Genomic DNA, 19,538 nt, shown 5'->3' on the forward strand with positions numbered 1-19,538 from the left:
CTGAACCTTTTGACGTGAATATTAATATTTTTTTTCTCGTCGAGAAAATTTAGTTCCTCACCTGATACAATTTCATTTTTAAGTCATTACCGCCCAGGGTAGGTGTAGTAAAGAAAGCTTTGGGAAGTTTCGACGAATAAGAAACTCGGCCTTGACGTTCCTTCAAGCTTTTATTATAAACAAAATCTCTACCATATAATACCATTCTGTAAACGTACCCATATTAAATATACAATCGAAAAGCTTCGCGACGGAACACTCTGTTAAAATCCTATCAGAACTTCCACTTGCTCGAAGTACTGTCCTTAGTATCTAGAATTATATTAATCATTGGGGCTATTCTCCAGAGGCAAGACTACTGGACGACTTAGGCTTGAGACTGGTTGTTCTGAAACTATTTTTAGAGAGCAATCATTCAGGGACTAAATACGCATTTAATTCAATCCGAGTACATGTCCTTCGGTTGTAGAATAAAAATATATTGGAGACAATTGCAAATCATTTATGTTAACAAAAAATCATATTTACATTTGTTTAATCGTCTTTATTGTTTTAATTTTAATGAAATAAGCTTCCTACGGTTTTATAATTTACCAGGATAATCGTTGCCTCGAGGACGTTATCTAGAAATTCAAGGTGAAGAAATACGACTTTAACGGTGAAATAACAAATACTTGTCCCGAAAAAAGTTATCCTCTTTGCGTACACCCCTTGCGTAACTATTTTATGAGTTTACCTACCTATGCACTTCTGTACTTTTGTTTCACTCAGTGTATCAGGAATTACATTATTGCATTAAGGCACGCGTTTCGCTCAACGAGGGACACGTCGAGATTCGAGCATCTCGGAAAAAAGCCTTCCTGAGATATGTATGTCCTTCAATCCTACTCACGTGCGCATTTATGTATAATGTCTACTTGAGTAGACTACAATTAAAGTCTACCTCTGGAGGACGACGCCTTATTGTTACTCACAACCGTTACTTTAAAACGCCGTATTGCACTCAAATTTGTCATACTAAGTTTAAAATAAAAAACAAACAAGAAATACAGGCAACAATCCGATGCACTATGCTTATCGGCAGACGAAAGAAAAATGCAAAGGTAAGGTCAACAAGGTACCAAGCTTGAATATTCCTTATCTCTAGCCGAACGAAAACGCTGAATAGTAAGAAAATTGCGAAGTGAGAATTATTTTCCTTTAGTATTTAATATTTTCATTGGTCTACGATTTTGCAAACAAACCTACGCAGGGCGTGTTTTTATGTTCGGATTTACATACCGCGTTAAATCTCTTCTTTCACGTGACCATGCTCGAATTTCTAAAAATGTACGAAATTTGTAATTACATTAAATTCGTGGAACGTCCCGTGAACTGCAAAAAAAAATCATTAACAATAACGCACCGCCAGTTCAACTTCTTGAAAAAACAATTGTATACAAAGAAACGTTCCATAAAGTCGAAGCTTGAACCTAGCTAATACTACGCAACTAGTTATCGACCAAAAATTCATATTCCAAACATGAGAAGTGCATTAAGCCAAATTTACTCGTATGACAAACACGCGTCTCGATTTCCATGACAAGAGATTTAACGCGATCAGTGCTCTTCCCTTAAACAGATTTTTCCCGTGCTTGTCAAAGCAGCTGTCAGGCCGTATATTGTAACAAACTAAGCATCTGGTGCCGAAAACAAGAATCTCTTTAGCCACCTCTTAACTCATCGGTTTCATCGCCGCTTCTCCTCCGGATTCGAGTGCGTCCTATAGAACAAAAAATCCTGCTTTAACCATGTATTTCGAATCCTTACAACAATGCACAAACGTGCAAACATATAGTATCTCTTGCAATCAATTGCTACGTAATCCATTTGTCGGTACCTCTGCGTATTTGGTTGAGACAGGCCAGCATTCTAATCATGAACACAGCAGGAACAGTGATAGTGTCCTTAGTTTCCTCCAGCATGACAGCGTTCCGCTTTTTAAGCTATCATCAAACATACGTGTGTAACGTGAATTCCTCTCGACAAAAATTCGTAGATACTTCATTAGTCAATAATCGGCATGAAGATAAGCCCAAAGAAAATAGATACGAAGCGCTTCAAGATTAGGCATGTGAAGATCAGGTACTACCGGTGTACCGTACCACTCTTACCGTAACAAAGCCAACTTACGTCTTCGGCGAATTTAGTGTCAAAACTCGATTCTTCGTTTAACGGAGCCCAAAGTTTGACGTCGTAATCGATTCCCGACGTAGCCAGCATCGGTAAATAGGGATGCGGTTGCAGACAATTAACCACGTGCTGATCGGCCTCGAGAAGCATGCACAGCTTGGCGCTTTCCCGTTCCCAGACGAAGACGTGGCCGCAGTCACTGCCGGACATGACGTAGTCGTTGCCCCAAAAGTTGGCCTCTTTGATCATGGTCCTAAAGAAACTAGAGTCAAACCAGGGAAGGATGACCGATCAGAAAGTTGGATGGGCTGATTCTAAATGGCCCAGTCCGATGGAGGCTTTGGCGGGATACAATCTCGCTAAATTCTCGCTTCTGCGGCTTTCGTTTCCGGAGCTACGTTATCGTAAGGTGTGACGTCGATGCTCGGCTTACGAGTCTCGTTACTACCGCACGGTGTTACCGCAAGAAACAGGGATGCATGTTGTTAATCACATATTAATTTATATGATTAATTCTAGAAGAGTTCAGTAAGGGTCCTGTACGGTTTTACCGTGGAACGGAATCTTTTCGCTCCTTCGACCGTTCCGACGTCTTGTGGCGACGCCGTTGGAACGATTAATTAACAAATACTCCCTACAGGTAAAGTGTTTCGTGTACCTGGCGTTTCGATGACCCATGTACTTTTGTTTCACGCGTAGCTCGGTTAAACAAGTCTCGTCGAAGCTTTCGTGATCCTGGGACGCGCGAGCGCTGGCAATGGCTTCGTCCATCTCGGTTTCGATTGCGTTAGGTATTCTGAAATAAAAAAATCGTACTCAAACTTCTCGATACAATGGAGTATACATACAATCGATTTAACAAATAGGCCGGGACGACTGTGTACCTTCTGCCTGTTTCCATGTCCTCATCGTCGCTATCATTATACGTCTCCTCGTCAGGCTCTGAAAGTATAATAAAAAGATGACCGTTTCAAGAATCCTTAGTTTCAGTATTCCTAGCCGAGTACTTGAATGCTCTGTACCATTGTAATCAGACTGCTTATGCCCACCTGTGCTCGGGCCTGCATTGGACACGTCACTGCTTTGACCCTGACTTCCAGACGGTCCTGTAATCGATGTATAATCTGTATTTAATTGCTTCCCCTGCATTTTAGATATCTTTACAGCCTCTAAATTAATTGAACGTAGCAATTTAGAATTTCCGGTGATATTTACCCGGGTGACCTGGATGATAAGAATCACGAATCATCTCGTTTCCCACGCCTAAAGAAATGGTAGCACCCGTCGAACTCTTGTCTGAATAGGTTAAGCTCACTGCTGGTTCGCTGCCATGCCTAGGATTTTAAAGAACGTCAGATCATCGACATAACATAAATCCGTTTATAATATTTTTTACCTTTCTAGGAAGCCATCTCTCATGGTCGTTAATCTGTCTTGCAGGTTTTCCATCATATTTTCGTCCTGGTTGTTGTCCAGGTTCGCGGTTGACGGTTCTTCGTCGTTCCTGGGACTCTCTCCGGCACTGTCAGCTCGGGATATGCTAAGAGATCTCAAGGATTGGATAGAAGTTCTTGAAACTTCAGTGTGACTAGATTCGGTATCCATAGGAACATCTGCAAACTGGCTTTGTGGTCTGCTTTCACCGAGTATTGAATCTGGAGATGTCATATCACGGTTATCGGTAGTATCATCGGGTAATCGATCGCATTCGAGTGGTCTTTCCGATGCTTCGTCTCCCCGAGTTGTATCAGTCTCGCTAGTTGTTTCTCTAAGTCTTCTGCTCTGGTCGTTGTTGTCAGCCGTATCATCGTTTGTAGAATTGTCTGGAGTGACATTAAAAATAGTTAACACAATTGTACCTTATCAAACACGTCCAAAGTATCGCGGCTCACTGCTGTTAATTAAAATGAACTCACCGGAGGCAGCCTGTGCCCTCTCGTTGGACTCTCTTTCAGAGTCGTCGGCGTTAGGGCTTCTTTCTTCATTGGTCTCTGTGTTATTATCACTACTTTGTTGATTACCCTCTACCTGCTGATCGATTACACCTTCAAGACTGTCTTCACCTCCGCCACTGAGAGCTGCCCTGGTTGCAGGATCATTTAACATTCTGCTCAGAACATCCGTCATTCTTTGCATCAAAGATGTATGAAGAACTGGCCTCGCTTGGGCGATCTCTGATATGAAAAGACAAGTGGTCAAAGAAGCGTTATTATTTCCACTTAGGTAAGATAGCCAAAATGTTATATGACTTCATTCATTGAAAAATCAACATAATTTCAGTTTAAAAAATAACATACCTGTTCCATTTCGACGACCGCCTTCTCGTTCTGGCCGAGCATCGGGTCCAGTATCCGACCAATCACCTCTTAATCTTAAACGACGGACTGGCTGTGGTGATCTCAAAGGATGTTTCTTACCTTTGCCCTTACCAACTACAGAGTCTTTTCGCAAATGCACGCTGCCTTGATCCTGTAAATAGAATATAACTTTAAATGTAAGTACCAGTTTGGTTATTTCGTGAATGATAATTCAAAGGGCCTATAGAATTATAATAAACCGCAGTTCATGTATTTTTTAATATAGGTACTCACTTTTACACTGAACAAGTAGAGATGATCGCTGCTGTAACTTACAAGTACATCCTGACCGTCTGGACTATAACTCAAAGAAGTAATCCTGTACGAGTTCCCTTCAAACTCTGGTACTGTAAAACTACAAAGGGGTCTTACTGCTCCACCGGTGTCTGTCCATCCTAAAAAAATATTTTTCATGAAGAATATATTGAGATATATGATAAATACCATTAAAGGTACTTGATAATTTCATTACCTGTTGCTGGTGTGCCAAGCATCCTCCTATCGAACGTTCTTACCGTACTGTCGGAACAACCGATCGCCACTTGATGAGGCACTATAGGATTAACGGATAGGGCAGTCACGGCTCTTTGGCATGAGATCAATACATCCTGACAATATTAAATAATTCCATAACGTTAAATAATGAAAACTGGTTTGCAATGTCTATTATTAAAACAGTGTTAGGAAGAAAAGAAAATTACAAATTTCATTCACGTACCTCTCTACATCTTGTAGCACTACATTTATCTTTCACCCTAAGATCGAACCATCGGACTGTACCATCCTCCCCACAACTAAGAAAACTATGTGGTTCTCCTGGTATTGTTGCAATTTCATAAGTTGTCCCACTATGACATGTGAACTGATTATGAAAAGTTTCTGTTCTTCTCATTAAATCTAGAAATCAAATATATTTGTTAAACACTGTTATTTGAATTCGGAATTAAATCATTTATTAGCAGTATTTTTACCAGTGTACAGAATTATGCCATCTCCACTGCACGAAACAATACGATTATCTCCGCCATCAGGCAAAAATTTGGCACTAAATATATTTGCTCGATGGCTGGTCTTATAGTCTGTTAGAACCTATGACAGATAAACAATTGCATTTCAATTTTTACAAAGATTTCAACAAATGTTTAGACATGAAAAGTATTTATATAAAACTAATTCATAATTGCTCTGGAGCTTATTTCAAATTAACCTTTAATAAATATACTGTACATTTTTAATATACTAATTTTCTTATTTATTGGGGCTTATAACATCATCATTAATTTCAGCCAGAACCATTAAATAACCTAATAGCTTAGAACTTCCGTGACAATTTCCTATTTGGCTGAAACGCAATATTACGTAATTTGACCAATACAATGAAAAGAGCCATAAAGTAAGTCTAAACACAACGATAAAATTAGCAATGGATGACTCGGGAAGGTTTTCATTCTATTTGGCAAAGCAGTCGTGATTCTATCTATGTCAATGTTAGGCCTTGACAAAACGTGTCACAGATGTCAAGAATTCCCTTGAAAAGGGTCATGTTCTATGTTCTTGAAAATACCTGGCTAATACCGCAAGGCCATGCCAGCTTAAAGTTTCTTTAACTACTTTTTCACCACAAATACTACTACCATTCTATACGAGAAAAATAAGCTGTCATCATTATTTAGAGTTCTGAAAGAAAGCAGAAGCACATTTTAAATGTGCATGTCTCCGGACGTATCTATATCTCAAGGATGGATGCAAAAATAACCTTGGCACAGGATTTCACAGTCTATAAATAAAATGAGAATTAAGAGAGATAACGAGATCACTCATGAAATTAAATATACGTTTTGATCATTCACTGAAGTCTACCGTGACTCAGCAAAATACGGCTCTCACGCGAAAAATAAAGAGCATTTCTGTCAACTTTTGGATGAAACAATGAACTATTTTTTCATTCAGACATTACACAGTTAATACATATACCGTTCCTATACCTGATAGTTGTAAGCATTAGTAAGGACAAGATGTTGATCGTCGCTGCCAGATAGTATCAGCTCTCCATTGCTGTTCCAACAGATAGAATTAACGCAGCCATTATGGACCTTCAGACGCCTCAACAATGACATACGTTGCAGGAGTTGCAGACTTGCTGTAATAGGGGAACATCATTAGTGAGACTACTCGTCAAACAATTCAAGCCCCTCCGAGCAGTGTTCGCTTTGTCAAAGAGGAATTAACGGACTTGGAGAATTTGTTACCTTTACTGCTGGAATAAAGCTTGAGTCTGGTGTAGTCATCGTAAGGTTGATTATAAATGTCGTGAAAAATACTGGACTTGGTCCACCTCATTATTTAGGATCGCTTAACGGTGAATTCAAAGTCGAAGCATAAAAGGGCTTCCGTAGGAGTCGAAATTTCGAGCATCCAAAACGAGTAGCAACAGGACGAAGACCGCCAGGAGGGCGAGCGTTACATCGAATCAGAAGGCGAACGGTATTTCGCCGAGTTGCGAAAATTCGGGAATTTGACGCGCACCATCTCAACGTAATACTAAAAATAAACGGCCACGCTAGGAAAAATCGGGCGATTAGCGAGTCACGATGAGAATACGGCCAAGAGCAGTGAAGCACACAAGAACAGCTGAGCGAATGTACACAATGGCCAACGAACCAGTCTTGCCAAACGGCGCACGACAAGTTATTGAATTTATTCCTGTTGCTGCACTATCCATGCCAGATCGAGAAAAAAAGGGGATAAAAACAAAAAACAACAATCGTACAATCTCACTGATTAGGGAAAGTAGGCAACTAATTAGAATTTACACTTTTCATCAAAGTATAGGGAGCTTAGGGGAATAAGAACATACCCATTTTCAGAAATAACTAGACTACGACGATTTGAGTTTCCATTGGAACGAGAAAATGATTGGCCATGTCTGTTGTAAGTTTTAAGGTTAGGTACATACATTCATCATAATTTTAAACATTATAAACTTGACAATTTCTATAGAGGAATGGGAGGAATGGAAGATATGTTTACACGAGAGTTAACCCTAGATAGTTGTAATAAAACATTAACGTTTTATCAAAGGGTAGTTGGTGATGTAAGTAGCGTAGTGTGGGATGCATCCATCGTTTTAGCAAAATATTTAGATACATTAGCTGCAATCGACAGAAATGGAATTAATTGGCTATGTGGCAAAATAGTCTTAGAACTTGGAAGTGGCCTCGGATGTGTGGGGATGACTGCTGCTTGCCTTGGGTAAAATTTTATAAAAACTCTAAAGGAATTGATGCATTGGATATAATAAATAATATATATCTGTATATTTATAGAGCACAAGTTTATTTGACTGATTTAGAATCTGCTCTACCCATGTTAAAATACAATGTTAAAATGAATGAAAAATGGAAGGACTCTGGAGGTAGCGTTATAGTTCAGGCTCTAGATTGGTGCACAGATTTATCATTGAACACTAAACCAGATCTTGTGGTTCTTGCCGATTGTGTTTATTATAAAGAGGTATAATATTTTTATGGAAATTCTTATAATTTTTATAGTTTCTATACAAAATGGTTTAGTGGTATTTATAGTAATGTATGAACAAATATATGGCATTTTTCATCAAGTGTTTGCTAATTAAAATATATTTCATTAGATCATTAAAATGAGTACTGTACAAATTTCTCAATGTATATACTTGACTGTTTCAGTCCATTAAACCATTACTGGATACTTTAGATACAATTTGTAAAGGAGACAAACATTCGGAAATAATATTTTGTCAGGAAGAACGCAATACTCCGGGACAAATTCCAATATGGCAAGAGTTTATAGATCAGTTGAAACTGAGATTTAATGTTGAACGTATCCCATTATCTGAACAACATCCAGTATATTGTAGTTCGGATATTCATTTAATGAAACTGTCGAAAATTTAGTTGAATAAAATGTACAAAAGATTTTTAGATCCACCCTATCAGTATTTTGATGATTATCTCGAAATCATTTAACAATAAATTATATTTTAACACAAACGACTAAAGAAGAAAATTTGTATGAGATATGGGATATTCTTATTATTTTCTAAATAAAAGCAATTTTATAATATAAATTTAAATTTTCAAGCATACATAATAGCATAAATCATTGAAACTGCAATGAAATGATATTCTGATAATTTACATTCTGTTATTTTGCACACACATAAAAGTGAAAGTTATGGCATAAAACTTAGTGTAATAATTCAGAAAGTAATATATCAACCATAGAATCATTCATGTCATTATCAAATATGTATGTAATATGTATAAATCTGGAATGGGATGGGTAATCGCTGCAGATTCATAGAATCTAATACTTCCTTGTCTTGATGTTACATCTACTCCGACATATGCGATTACTATTGTATTTGTAATTGTTGTAATTGTTCCTGAAGTTGTGCAAATCGAGTCTGTAACGTACGTTCACGTTCTGTCTGTCTATTAACATCTTCTGCGAGTGCATTCACTCGTCTTGGTATTGCTGCTTCTTCCTGAGATTGTAAGAATTTAAATGTCGATAGTTCAAGATGAGCCTGCTCAATTTGCTCCCACAGATCGTGAAGTTGTTTTGTCAAAACTTGCGCACGTGTCTGCAAAAAGATAATTTGGAAAATTATAGATGAACAAGTGAATTAATATAATGCAATTTCAATGAATTTTTTTTACCTGATATCCACCAGTAAGAATTTTTAATTTTTTCTCCATTTTAGCAGCTCGTTTAGCTTCACCAGTCATGTGTACACGATTCTCCTCCAATTTCCTTTCACATGCTTCCACTCTATCTTTTTTCGAAGCTAAAGTAGCCCTCGTGTATCGTTTTTGAGTATCCAAATATAATATCTGTTAAACATCCCATTAAGATTATTAATTCCCATTTTATTAATTTTGTTTTCAAGAAAATCATATTATTCTCCATGACAATACCTGTGATAAACATTCTTCCCATACTGTAGTGTACGCGTCTAAGCTTAATTCTCCATGTGCCATGCCCTCCCTTACAACTGCCATTTCATCGCACAAAAGCTTTTTGGCCTATGCAAATAAAATTGATTCAATTAATTATAATTCTGACATTACCTGTGTCAATTTAGAGTCTATAATTTACATACAGCAGTGAGCTCATCTGGTTCATAATTAACATAAGGATGTTGTTCTAAATAGCCTTGTGCCTGTGCTAAAGAAGACGCTCCACGTTTTGTGTTTGGTACCATCGGATTCTGCATTGCATCATATTGAAGCATTGTGATCATTTCTCTTTTGATTAGCTCTTCAGCCTACAATTAAAATACATGTCAACTGAAATAAAACTATTAGTGAAAATACGAAACAGTCAATAAATTACCCTCTGCAGGTCAGTCAGTGGAGAATCCATGAATGGCCTCAAAACATTCATATTTACATCAACCGGACGTGGTAAATCTCGTTGTATTACTTGCGACCTTTTTGCTAAATCCTTTTTTTCTGGAAAGATATCAATGTAATGATTACTAATGAGATAAATTAGACGTTCAAGTCAGCCATACTGGTTGCATCTCATTGAATTTAAATATATTTTTTTAAATACGTAGGCATAATTTTGAAAGCGTACTTTGTTCAAGCAATTCTTGTTGTCGCCGAGCATCTACGTCAGCTTGATCCTCAACTACGTTATTAGCTGATATCGGTCCATTCTCCTCTGCATTTTCCCCTTCAGGTACAACTATCTCGTAGTCATTACGAGGTGTAGGCAATGTACTGAGACCAGCGCGTAATTGCTCCTTTACCTAAGTATTAGTGAATAATAATTCAACTATTAATATTTAATTTTCATTAATAAGAATTATAATTATAACGCTCCTAATGGTTTTAAATAAATATATATTTTTCGAAGTCCTACTTGTTTTTGAACATTGGGTGTTTCAGAACCTTCTAATCCATCCTCTGGATTAATACTAAGCTTGTCACGAACTGGTGTAGGCGCTATTCCTCCACCTTGCGATCGTACAGAAGCTGGAGTATTAAATGAATTTGCAGGTGTAGCATCACTTCGTTGAGAACGAAATGGTGTTGCCAGTACAGTATTCGGAGTGGCTACGGCATTTGCTACTGGAGTAACACTAGTGAAATCCGAATTATGAAGTGGAGTATTTAAGCCACCTGCAAAAGTCAATTTACTTCATGAACCTTCTTTTGTGTGCCATTTGATAAAGCAGTACCTTAAATTTTCTTATTATTAAAGAAATTGTATGTGGCGATCATTTGTCATAAATTACCTTTCAATGGTGTATCAACGTGTGTAAGAGCCATTACATTTTGGGCCTCTTGAAGCACTCTGTCTGTAACAGCAGGTGTACGTGGTGTCACTGCAGCATTTGGCGTCAATGAATAATCAGCAAGCAAACTATCGGACAAAGTTACACCACTTTCAGATGCCACTTCTCTTGCAACCTAGAATATAATTTAAAAACATTTATCTCATCAAAGGAACACAGAGTATCAATAATAAAACTACATAAATTTAATTCATGAAAGTCTTTAAGAAACTGGGTATGAGAATGGCTTAAAATATAAGTTTTACGTTTCATGCACCAATAACTCGGTTTACCTCAGATGCTCGCCCAAGCTTGACTACTTGTTGCAATTCTTGATCAGAAATTTGTGGTTCTGGTAAAACAAGTTTACTCCTTTTTTTAAGAGGTTCTTGATTATTAAGCATTCCCATTGGAATGTCATTTTCCTTCCTCTGCTTTAATTTCTGTTTATCTTTCCGTCGTTCCATTTCTTCTTTATCTTGTCGTAATTCTCCATCTAAATGCTGTTGCCGCATTCTAGAAAAATCAGCAGCAAGTGGATCAACGTGTTCATTAGATGTATCATAAAATCCAGGTGCAGGTCGCTTTTCAAATGGTATTTCAGTATTGTAATTAACACCACGTTTGCGTTTATTTTTTTGCGAAACCGTGATTCCTGCAGCTCTTAATTCCCGGCGTTTTTGCAGCGCCGCAAGTCTGCGAGCCTCCTCCAGCTGCTTTTCGCGAGCCTTTCTCTTTGCTTTTTTACCCTGAGTGTTTGCGAGTCTAGCACGAGCTTCCGAAAGCATTTCCAATTCTGAAAACATGTATTACGCTATTATTAACAAAGAACCTACTACTAACCTACCTACTAAATTGCTGCACAGCACACTTCAACTTATATTGTTAAATATTCACTGGACTACTTACCATCTTCATCCATATCTTTTGGATCTGGACGTGCAGGTTTTGTTTCAGGATTTGGATCGATCTCACCAGGTTTAAGCTTACGAGGGTCATCAGCTGCATCCTCTCCTTCTTCCTTCTTTTGAGCTTGATCTCTATAAAATAAGCCAAAAATCAGTACAGTACTTTCACATAATTCGTGGACTAAAACTCAAAATATTGAACACTTACAGTAGATATTCGTATCTTTCCAAGCATTGCGCAGCAGTACGACCAATGATCGGAGCTATCGTACGCCACTGAGTAGGCATCAATTTTGCTAAATGTAGAAGCTTCTCGTCTTCCTCTCGACTCCATTCTGTCTTTTTAATACTTGGATCTAACCACTCAAACCAACGTGCTTTGCACTGTTTCGCCGACTTCCTATGCAGCAATGATGCTATACGACTCCATTGGTTTTTCCCATATTTCATCACAGCAGCCTTAAGAATTTCATCCTAGAAGCATTTATCATTAGTTCACAATTCTTAAAAACAAATTTAGTTAAAGCCTTGTTTATTAAGCATGTTGAGTATAGTATCTTGAATAACCGCATCAGAATGGAAGAATATAGGTTACGATTTTCATTCTTACCTCCGTATTGCGCCAAACGCCACCCTTTATCATAATACGTGGCATTTTTCCTGATAATTTTCTCACCGGCCTTTTTTAATGCAATATGAAAAATAACATGCGTTATTCTCGTTACTATGAATCCGAAAAACCGATCATATCGCTTCGAAATGAATTACACTCCTACACTCTTGGCATCACACCGCTGACGACTTGAAATAAAAACGATTTAGAAAAGTACTCATAGGACGGTTTGACTACCCAAGTTATGCGCTTCTCGTGGTGATCCTACGAATATGAAATATGTCTACAAATTGTTTACAGATGGCAGCATAAGATGCGATAGTGTAAATCGTCTTATGAACAATCTCCCTAGTCAACTTCATAAAGCAAACTCCCAACTCATCTCAGGGCGTTTTATTACGTATTTTTGACGAGTACTCTCACTTCTCGTACTTCCATCTCACGTGGGTTTATTCACCGAATTACGTATTCGCTAATCACTAGCACTTCTGGTCTAGTAATATTACAAATAAAGGTATTGTAAATTGAACCTTGTAAATCGAACATTGTTGGAGGTGTGGGTTATAAGGTTTGTTCGTTTTGCCTACACTTACTACACTTTTACGAAAAGTGTACACTTTGGCGTTCGTTTTGACGGAAGGACGGAGTCTGTTATTAAGAGTCCATGGGTTTATAGTCAATGGCTCGTATTGCATCCAGTTTCAAATAGAGTCGTCTCTCTCTCTGAAGCAGAGACCCACTTTTCCCTATCTCATGCACAGTTCATGGTTAATGTTGGTATATATGTCGTCGATGATTGTCTGTCAAAAATCTATAAAAACGTGTTGTCTATTCGGCGAGAAATAAAATTCAAATCATAATATCGCATTATTTAGTAAAATACGCGGTCGAGAGTAAAACAGACCGAAGACTGCATGGACGGGAATAATACACCACTATATGCAAGAACCGGTTCTCTAGTCGGTAGACTTTACAGGCTGCATGGATAGAGGGATGGTATTCAAGTGAAAGTACGAGAAAAGGTGTTCAATTTAACGAAATTCGCAAGAGATAAGGTCGAATTTTTCGGACTCATCGCAGAGATCCAACAAAAATAATGGAAAGGCCTAATGAATCCTGCTGTGGCGGCTACGGACGGTCGTTTTGCCGCCTAACCTAATTTCAAGTAGACTTCACTTTTTGAAACCAATGGAATCCGGGTCGTGTGGTGTCAGCGGTAATAACGTTCGTTCGAAGGTTCCCGTCTCGTTAATAAATTTTTGAGCAACCCTACGCGATGGCTGCAATGAACAATTGGGGCAACTCCTGCAGGCTGTGCTCCGAGGAAAAGACAGAGATGTTACCAATCTTTGGAGACGAGGGTCTGCAGCGAAAGGTTGCACAAAAACTGAGAGCTTGCTTGCCTGTAATGGTATACAAAACCGATCCATTGCCTAAGCAAATTTGTCAGTTCTGTGCGGCTAGACTGGACGATGCCTATGAGTTCAGAGAATATTGTTTAAGCGTTTATAAGAGTATGTACATCAAATTGTTAGCAATGAAGGACTTGGAAGCTGTTCATATATTCTTGGATGCTATGAAAAACTCTCCTGACCCGTGTCAAGTATGTATAATTATCTTTTGCAAGAAATAGGAATCTGCAATAGTCCTTTTACATTATGTCATTTATGCTGCTTTCTTAGGTTCAGCTGTGTAGTGAAAAAGCTCGAGCTCCACCTCCATTGGTACCTCTACCAACGTCACTGCCATTTGAATGCCCATCAATTCCTGTTAGTAATCCACAAACAAATCCAGTGAATAACGGTGGTGATCCTTTACCAGAATTGCCTTGTGAAGTCCAAATAGAGGAGCCCTTGTTTGTCGATCTCGGCTCGAATTCTCATTTAAAAGAAAAATCTGTGGATCCACAGAAACCGAATAATAACGATGTTATGGTCATCGAGACACCAGAAAATGATGTAGTTCTGTTAGATGATCGATTGGACGAAAGGAAAAGTCCTGAAATAGAAGTTAAGAAAGAAGAAAAAAGAACTAGTATTTTGGAGCAAGTGTTAACAGGGAATTTGACATTAAACGATCGTAAAGAGTTGACAGTGAGGTCAAGACTGAGTTCGAAATGGTGGTGTCCACCTTGCAATAATTATTATAGGTATGCTATCCTTGCATCTTCAATTTTGGATTACATTTGAACCTAAGTTGTAAATTAATGAAATAATATTTGTGTTTCCAGAACAAAGGAGAGTTTGATGAAACATTTGAACAGTTGTCCACGAGTGTATACATGTAAAAAGTGTTCATTAGTTTTTGCTTCTGTTGAAGAGCTTGCAAAACATGAAGGCAGTGATCATCTTAAAATTACTTTGGATTTTGATGAGACTGTGAAAGAATGTCATCAATGCGAGCGTGAATTTGTCAGTTGGGATATGTTAAGGCATCACAGGTTACGAGACCATGTTGCCGAATCTATTGAGATTGGAAGAAGTACTTGGTGTCCTTTATGCAACAGGTAATTATGAAAAATGCAAAGTTGATCAGAAACGCTTAAAAAAATATATATATTTGTGCAAGTTATAATATTTGTGTTATCAGATTTTTCCCAAGTATAGACTGTTTCGAAAGTCACAAACAGCTTCATCAACAAGCTGTTTGTCATGTAGCACTGCCATCTCTGTCCATTGAATCTGTTCCACAAAAAGAAGAAATACCTAAAGTGATAAAAAAGGAACACGAAAATGTGAAGTCATTAACATGTCCTACTTGTGGAAAGGTAATATATGTTCATAATGCTTATCTATTTACCATTTTGTGTCATTGATTGCTTAAATTATTGAAAATTGTTACAAATCATTTGTCTTGTATTTCCGTGTCATAGGTGTGTACACAACAAAGTGCATTATCAAATCATATGCGTACCCATGAACCGAAGAAACATAAGTGCGATATTTGTGGTCGTTCCTTTGGACTTTTCATTCGATTAGCTGCGCACAGATTGAGTGAACATAATCAACAACCCATAATGACACCTGTAATGGCAAGTGTTGAACAAGAAGAAGCACTTAACGAAGAACGAGAAGCGCGAGAAGCAAGGGAAGCTAGAACTCGAGGAAGAACTAGAACGTACTCTGAGGTTCGAGTAACAAAATTGCTATTCGTTGAATATTATTTAAATATATTAACGCGTTGTGGATATCACTAGATGGCGGACGAAGACGTTATTTCTATTGATGACCAGCCTCCTATAAAGCGTAATCCTTTCTCAAACGCCAATGCCTCTAAGAACGTAGCACGATGTGGTATTTGTCTGAAATGGTTCGGTGACCATACTACGATGTTAACACATTTGCAAACGCATTCTGACAACTACGTTTATAAAAACTTTAGTTGTCGCGTGTGCAAAAAGACATTCAAAGAGAAATGGCAACTTCTGCGTCATGAAGTAAGGATGATGAAAAATTCTATGCATGGCATTTTAACACGTCATTGAAAACAGTTTTACTCACTTTTAAATTACAGGTCATTCATAAACGTGGTAATATGTCGTTGTATACATGTAATATATGCAACAAGTCCTTTACAGACAAAGATATGCATAAAGCACATCAGGCAACACATACAGTGGATAAGACATATCATTGTCCAAAATGCAACAAGATATTTTTCAAAGAATTCTCTCTTATGACCCATCAGTGTACAGGAAAATCCTTATTTAGTAAGAAAAACGCAACTTTAAATACAATACAGAAATCAGGGAACTATGGAGCAAGCAAGAAATATAAGTGTTCAACGTGCAATGCTGCCTTTGCTACGTCGCAATCAAGAAACTCGCATATGAAAATGCACACTGAAAACCAGAAAACTGTAAGAGTGGAAATCGTAATTATTTTCCCTTTGCGTTGCAAATATGTCACGCTGCAACCATATAATTCCAGATGCAATTACGGAATCAGGAAGTTAAAAAGGAGAAAGACTTTGAATCGATGCCCAAATTAACCCCTGAAACATCTGCAGGGACATCGGTGCCATTTATAGAACCTAAAGTTGAAATTAAAGAAGAAGCTGCACCTATCCCTGTTAAAAGAACTCTTATCAGGACAGCTGGAGGGTGAGCTGCGGTTTTTTTGTTTATTCCTCGGCTTTCGTATTTTTGACTAATTATATAAAATTATTGTAGGTATCGTTGTGGAGTTTGTCAGTCACCATTCGTTTTACGAGAACTTGCAGTTGCGCATCTTAGATCTGCACATCCTGTAATGCCGTATCAATGCCCTTACTGTAAGAAACGTTTTACGACACAATACATGTTTACGCATCATATTAAGACAGATCACCCTGACGAATAGAGAATGTCAGTTGTATTTAAAAGAAAATAGTACTTAGTTACGGAAGTTATTACAGGAATTAAAGAGACACACCAACTGTGTTGGCCTTTTACCCCATATCGTGAGAAATGTAGGTTACACCAAATCTGAAACATTTTCACTTAGGGAAAAAGTTCATAAAGTCAAGCATGTGTACAGTAACACAAAAGAACGTGTATTTTATACATTTATCACTAATGTTCCTGGAAAGTATATTGGTGCAAGAAGCTTTTTGGAGATGCAGCATGCCTTCTCGGAGACTCAAACTTCATGAATTTCAATGAAAGAATTCCTTTCATTATGACATGTGCAACAAACCACTTGTAGAATCTAAGAAAAATATTTCGGCACAGTCACGGTGACCACCGTAAGCCAAGCCTTAAATAATACAATTTACCACGGAGAACTGTATTCGATGAAACCGTAATACGTAGTATCTTACATGTTCTAGAAGGCAGACTTAGTATTAAATTTATATGTAGCTATATAACGATAGAGTATATTTTATAACACCATGTTTGCCTGTATCAGAATTTTCTGGCCATGTTCGATGTGTATTGTAGATAATGGTCGCTCTTGTTGGAAATTTAATTGCTTCTTAAGCCTTATTTGTACTTAGAGATTGTGTTTATATGATTGTAAGAAAAATAGTTTATTATTTTGTATTCAACAGCAATCTTTGAAGAGTAATTTCATCTTAAATGTGTACATTCGATATTATATAATAGGTTGGAAATAGTAATCACATTCAAATATAAAGACTTCGTTTAGAATTTTATGGCATATCTACTGACTTTTTATGTTTCATTGTCAAAATAACATTGTAAAATTCTAATGAGGTCTGTAAAATCCGGTATACATTTGGTATACGTTAATTACTTGTAACATGTATTAAACTGGATGCTGTTACATTTAACTGTGTTCGGTTTAAAAATTAATTGTTAAAACAAAAACATGTTACATGTAGTATAATTTGAATGAGGCAATCTTGTACAATTTACTTACTTTTGCCACAAACCATTGTTATTCTTTATGTTACTAAGTTTAATTAGCAGTACTGCTCTGCAACAAGAAACTGATCGATGAACAATTACCAGTATTGTTCTTCACAATTATATTTTCATATGAGCCGCAAATTTCTTCGTCCCTGAGTTACCCATTATCATGAAAAAATATATAATTATGATAGAAAATATGTTGTCTAGTTTCTTACTAAAGATCTTGCTCATTGTTGAATTTAAGTATTTTATATATACATGAATAAGGATCGTTTTTATAATTACAGTCCCATATATTTATGTAATCGTAACCGAACAAATGGAATTAATTGACGAGGTCAGTGTCAAGTATTAGCTATAAGCCATTGTAAATAGTCATATTGCATTGAAATGCCATTCAGTTTTATTCCGAGCTGTATCACTAATTTTTTATAATATTGCAAGGGGTAAGCAAAGCAAGTAATAAAACGTTTTAATAAAATCTTTGAAATAATTTACTATTCATTGCAGATGAATATAAAAAACGGAAGGATCAATTGCATGGATTTGTGTCACTGTATGTACATACAAAGTAATAGCCAGGTTTCTATTAAAAAAGAAAAGTTACAAATCATTAATAATGAACCGTGTATTGATCTTCTCCATTAAAAACAAGTAGATAATCAGTGATAATATTGCAGGTAAAAAAATTGATATGCTTTGCAATTATTGTAAGCGCAGAACACGTTTTAAACACGTTACAATTAATTTTGGAAGGTTCCTGATCATTGACAAATTGTTATTTTGAATGATGCCGCCGAAAATGAAAGACGTCAGTAATGTGGAAACTCTACTAGAGATGAGTTGGGAGATTGCTCACGGGCAGGATCAAGTGATCGCATCCTGTGCTGCCCTCTGGTTTCGTACGTTAGCTTTCACCGTTTTTTGCCCCCAAGGGCGGCGCAACAAATTTCTGATAGGAGTTCGTGCACTCGCGATGGCGGTATCATCTACCAGTCGTCGTTAGCGGCTCACGTACTCGTGATGGTACCATGCGGCAGTTGACGGTGGTGGCTTACCAACGCTTACCGCCACTGCTCGCTTTTGAAGGTAAGGGAAGAACACTCATGATGCTCCATTTCACTTTATCTACTTATCTACTACTATAAAGTACATTGTTGCCTGGAAGTCGACGTTATGCAGAGCTTTGGGACACGCGTCGGTGTCGCGTACAGAACCCTCATGCAGCGAATCTGCGTGAGTGCGATCGCTCCTAGAAAACTCAGCGCGTCTACGTATTATATGTGTATTATATTATACGTGTATGTGTATGCGTTCGGCGCTACACTCGAGGAGTATGCGTGAGAGTCGAATACTGCGAAAAATCCTCCCGAGGCTTACCTAACCCCGGATATAAGCCGAGTCATTTCGCGTATGATTTTTTTTACATTTCCCTACTAGCGTTATCGAGCGTTTTCGAGTGTTTTCGAGCATTATCGAGCGTTTTTCGAGCGGTTTCAAGCGTTTTCGAGCGTTATCGAGCGTTTTTCGAGCGTAGATAAGTAGATAAAGTCAAATGGAGCGTCACGAGTGTTCTTCCCTTACCATCAAAAGCGAGCAGTGTCGGTAAGCGTAGGTAAGCATCACGAGTACGTGAGCCGCCAACGGCGACTGGTAGATGGTACCGCCATCGCGTGTGCGCGAGCTCCTGAGAAATTCGTTGCGCCGCCCTTGGGGGCAAAAAACGGTGAAAGCTAACGTATGAAACCAGAGAACAGCACAGGATAATGGGGAACTTTCGACTGTACATTCATAAATTGTATCTGCT

General features: G+C 37.8%; 4 protein-coding genes across 6 annotated transcripts; 2 read left to right on the plus strand and 2 right to left on the minus strand.

Moving 5' to 3' along the window:
- Positions 1-151: 151 nt before the first annotated feature.
- Positions 152-7,288, minus strand: LOC105697717 (DDB1- and CUL4-associated factor 6). Of its 3 annotated transcripts, none has more exons than XM_012421314.2 (16): positions 6,779-7,288; positions 6,515-6,669; positions 5,501-5,618; positions 5,248-5,426; positions 5,002-5,137; positions 4,764-4,924; positions 4,470-4,641; positions 4,089-4,346; positions 3,569-3,995; positions 3,388-3,506; positions 3,222-3,278; positions 3,057-3,114; positions 2,831-2,968; positions 2,173-2,434; positions 1,880-1,985; positions 152-1,762 (listed from the first exon to the last, which is right to left on the minus strand). In XM_012421314.2, the coding sequence occupies exons 1-16, from the start codon at positions 6,867-6,869 to the stop codon at positions 1,704-1,706; spliced, it is 2,496 nt and encodes an 831-aa protein (XP_012276737.1). In that variant the 5' UTR covers positions 6,870-7,288; the 3' UTR covers positions 152-1,703. The 3 variants fall into 3 exon arrangements, with proteins under 3 accessions (XP_012276737.1, XP_012276734.1, XP_012276736.1); XM_012421311.2 differs by having other exon boundaries at positions 3,195-3,278; positions 6,779-7,287; XM_012421313.1 differs by having other exon boundaries at positions 2,173-2,425; positions 3,195-3,278; positions 6,779-7,283.
- Positions 7,289-7,525: 237 nt separating this feature from the next.
- On the plus strand, positions 7,526-8,490 carry LOC105697743 (protein-lysine methyltransferase METTL21D). Its single transcript, XM_012421360.1, has 3 exons — positions 7,526-7,781; positions 7,856-8,042; positions 8,234-8,490. The coding sequence occupies exons 1-3, from the start codon at positions 7,534-7,536 to the stop codon at positions 8,459-8,461; spliced, it is 663 nt and encodes a 220-aa protein (XP_012276783.1). The 5' UTR covers positions 7,526-7,533; the 3' UTR covers positions 8,462-8,490.
- A 94-nt stretch (positions 8,491-8,584) lies between these two features.
- On the minus strand, positions 8,585-12,417 carry LOC105697742 (cell division cycle 5-like protein). Its single transcript, XM_012421359.2, has 12 exons — positions 12,373-12,417; positions 11,971-12,236; positions 11,764-11,894; positions 11,148-11,650; positions 10,816-10,990; positions 10,440-10,699; positions 10,152-10,326; positions 9,906-10,024; positions 9,673-9,837; positions 9,488-9,595; positions 9,230-9,403; positions 8,585-9,153 (listed from the first exon to the last, which is right to left on the minus strand). Exons 1-12 carry the CDS (start codon positions 12,415-12,417, stop codon positions 8,923-8,925), a joined length of 2,352 nt encoding a protein of 783 aa, XP_012276782.1. The 3' UTR covers positions 8,585-8,922.
- A 1,234-nt stretch (positions 12,418-13,651) lies between these two features.
- On the plus strand, positions 13,652-18,606 carry LOC105697741 (PR domain zinc finger protein 5). The gene is made up of 9 exons (XM_012421357.2): positions 13,652-13,978; positions 14,058-14,524; positions 14,606-14,881; positions 14,965-15,142; positions 15,248-15,502; positions 15,572-15,811; positions 15,889-16,233; positions 16,305-16,477; positions 16,547-18,606. Exons 1-9 carry the CDS (start codon positions 13,652-13,654, stop codon positions 16,713-16,715), a joined length of 2,430 nt encoding a protein of 809 aa, XP_012276780.1. The 3' UTR covers positions 16,716-18,606.
- The last annotated feature ends 932 nt before the right edge of the window (positions 18,607-19,538 follow it).

This window comes from Orussus abietinus, unplaced genomic scaffold (assembly GCF_000612105.2).
Source record: "Orussus abietinus isolate OABI.00-Male unplaced genomic scaffold, Oabi_2.0 scaffold39, whole genome shotgun sequence".
Lineage (NCBI taxonomy): Eukaryota > Metazoa > Arthropoda > Insecta > Hymenoptera > Orussidae > Orussus > Orussus abietinus.

Coding starts and splice junctions, on each gene's coding strand:
- LOC105697717 (XM_012421311.2), bottom strand. CDS start 6,869: ATGAGGTGGACCAAGTCCAGTATTTTTCACGACATTTATAATCAACCT. Junction 5,427..5,500: donor TGGCATAATTCTGTACACTG/GTAAAAATACTG, acceptor TTTGATTTCTAG/ATTTAATGAGAAGAACAGAA. Junction 4,347..4,469: donor CGGTCGTCGAAATGGAACAG/GTATGTTATTTT, acceptor TTTTCATATCAG/AGATCGCCCAAGCGAGGCCA.
- LOC105697743 (XM_012421360.1), top strand. CDS start 7,534: ATGGGAGGAATGGAAGATATGTTTACACGAGAGTTAACCCTAGATAGT. Junction 7,782..7,855: donor ATGACTGCTGCTTGCCTTGG/GTAAAATTTTAT, acceptor GTATATTTATAG/AGCACAAGTTTATTTGACTG. Junction 8,043..8,233: donor ATTGTGTTTATTATAAAGAG/GTATAATATTTT, acceptor TGACTGTTTCAG/TCCATTAAACCATTACTGGA.
- LOC105697742 (XM_012421359.2), bottom strand. CDS start 12,417: ATGCCACGTATTATGATAAAGGGTGGCGTTTGGCGCAATACGGAG. Junction 12,237..12,372: donor GCGTTTGGCGCAATACGGAG/GTAAGAATGAAA, acceptor AAATGCTTCTAG/GATGAAATTCTTAAGGCTGC. Junction 9,596..9,672: donor AACCAGATGAGCTCACTGCT/GTATGTAAATTA, acceptor TTATTTGCATAG/GCCAAAAAGCTTTTGTGCGA.
- LOC105697741 (XM_012421357.2), top strand. CDS start 13,652: ATGGCTGCAATGAACAATTGGGGCAACTCCTGCAGGCTGTGCTCCGAG. Junction 15,503..15,571: donor GAACTAGAACGTACTCTGAG/GTTCGAGTAACA, acceptor GGATATCACTAG/ATGGCGGACGAAGACGTTAT. Junction 15,812..15,888: donor GGCAACTTCTGCGTCATGAA/GTAAGGATGATG, acceptor TTTAAATTACAG/GTCATTCATAAACGTGGTAA.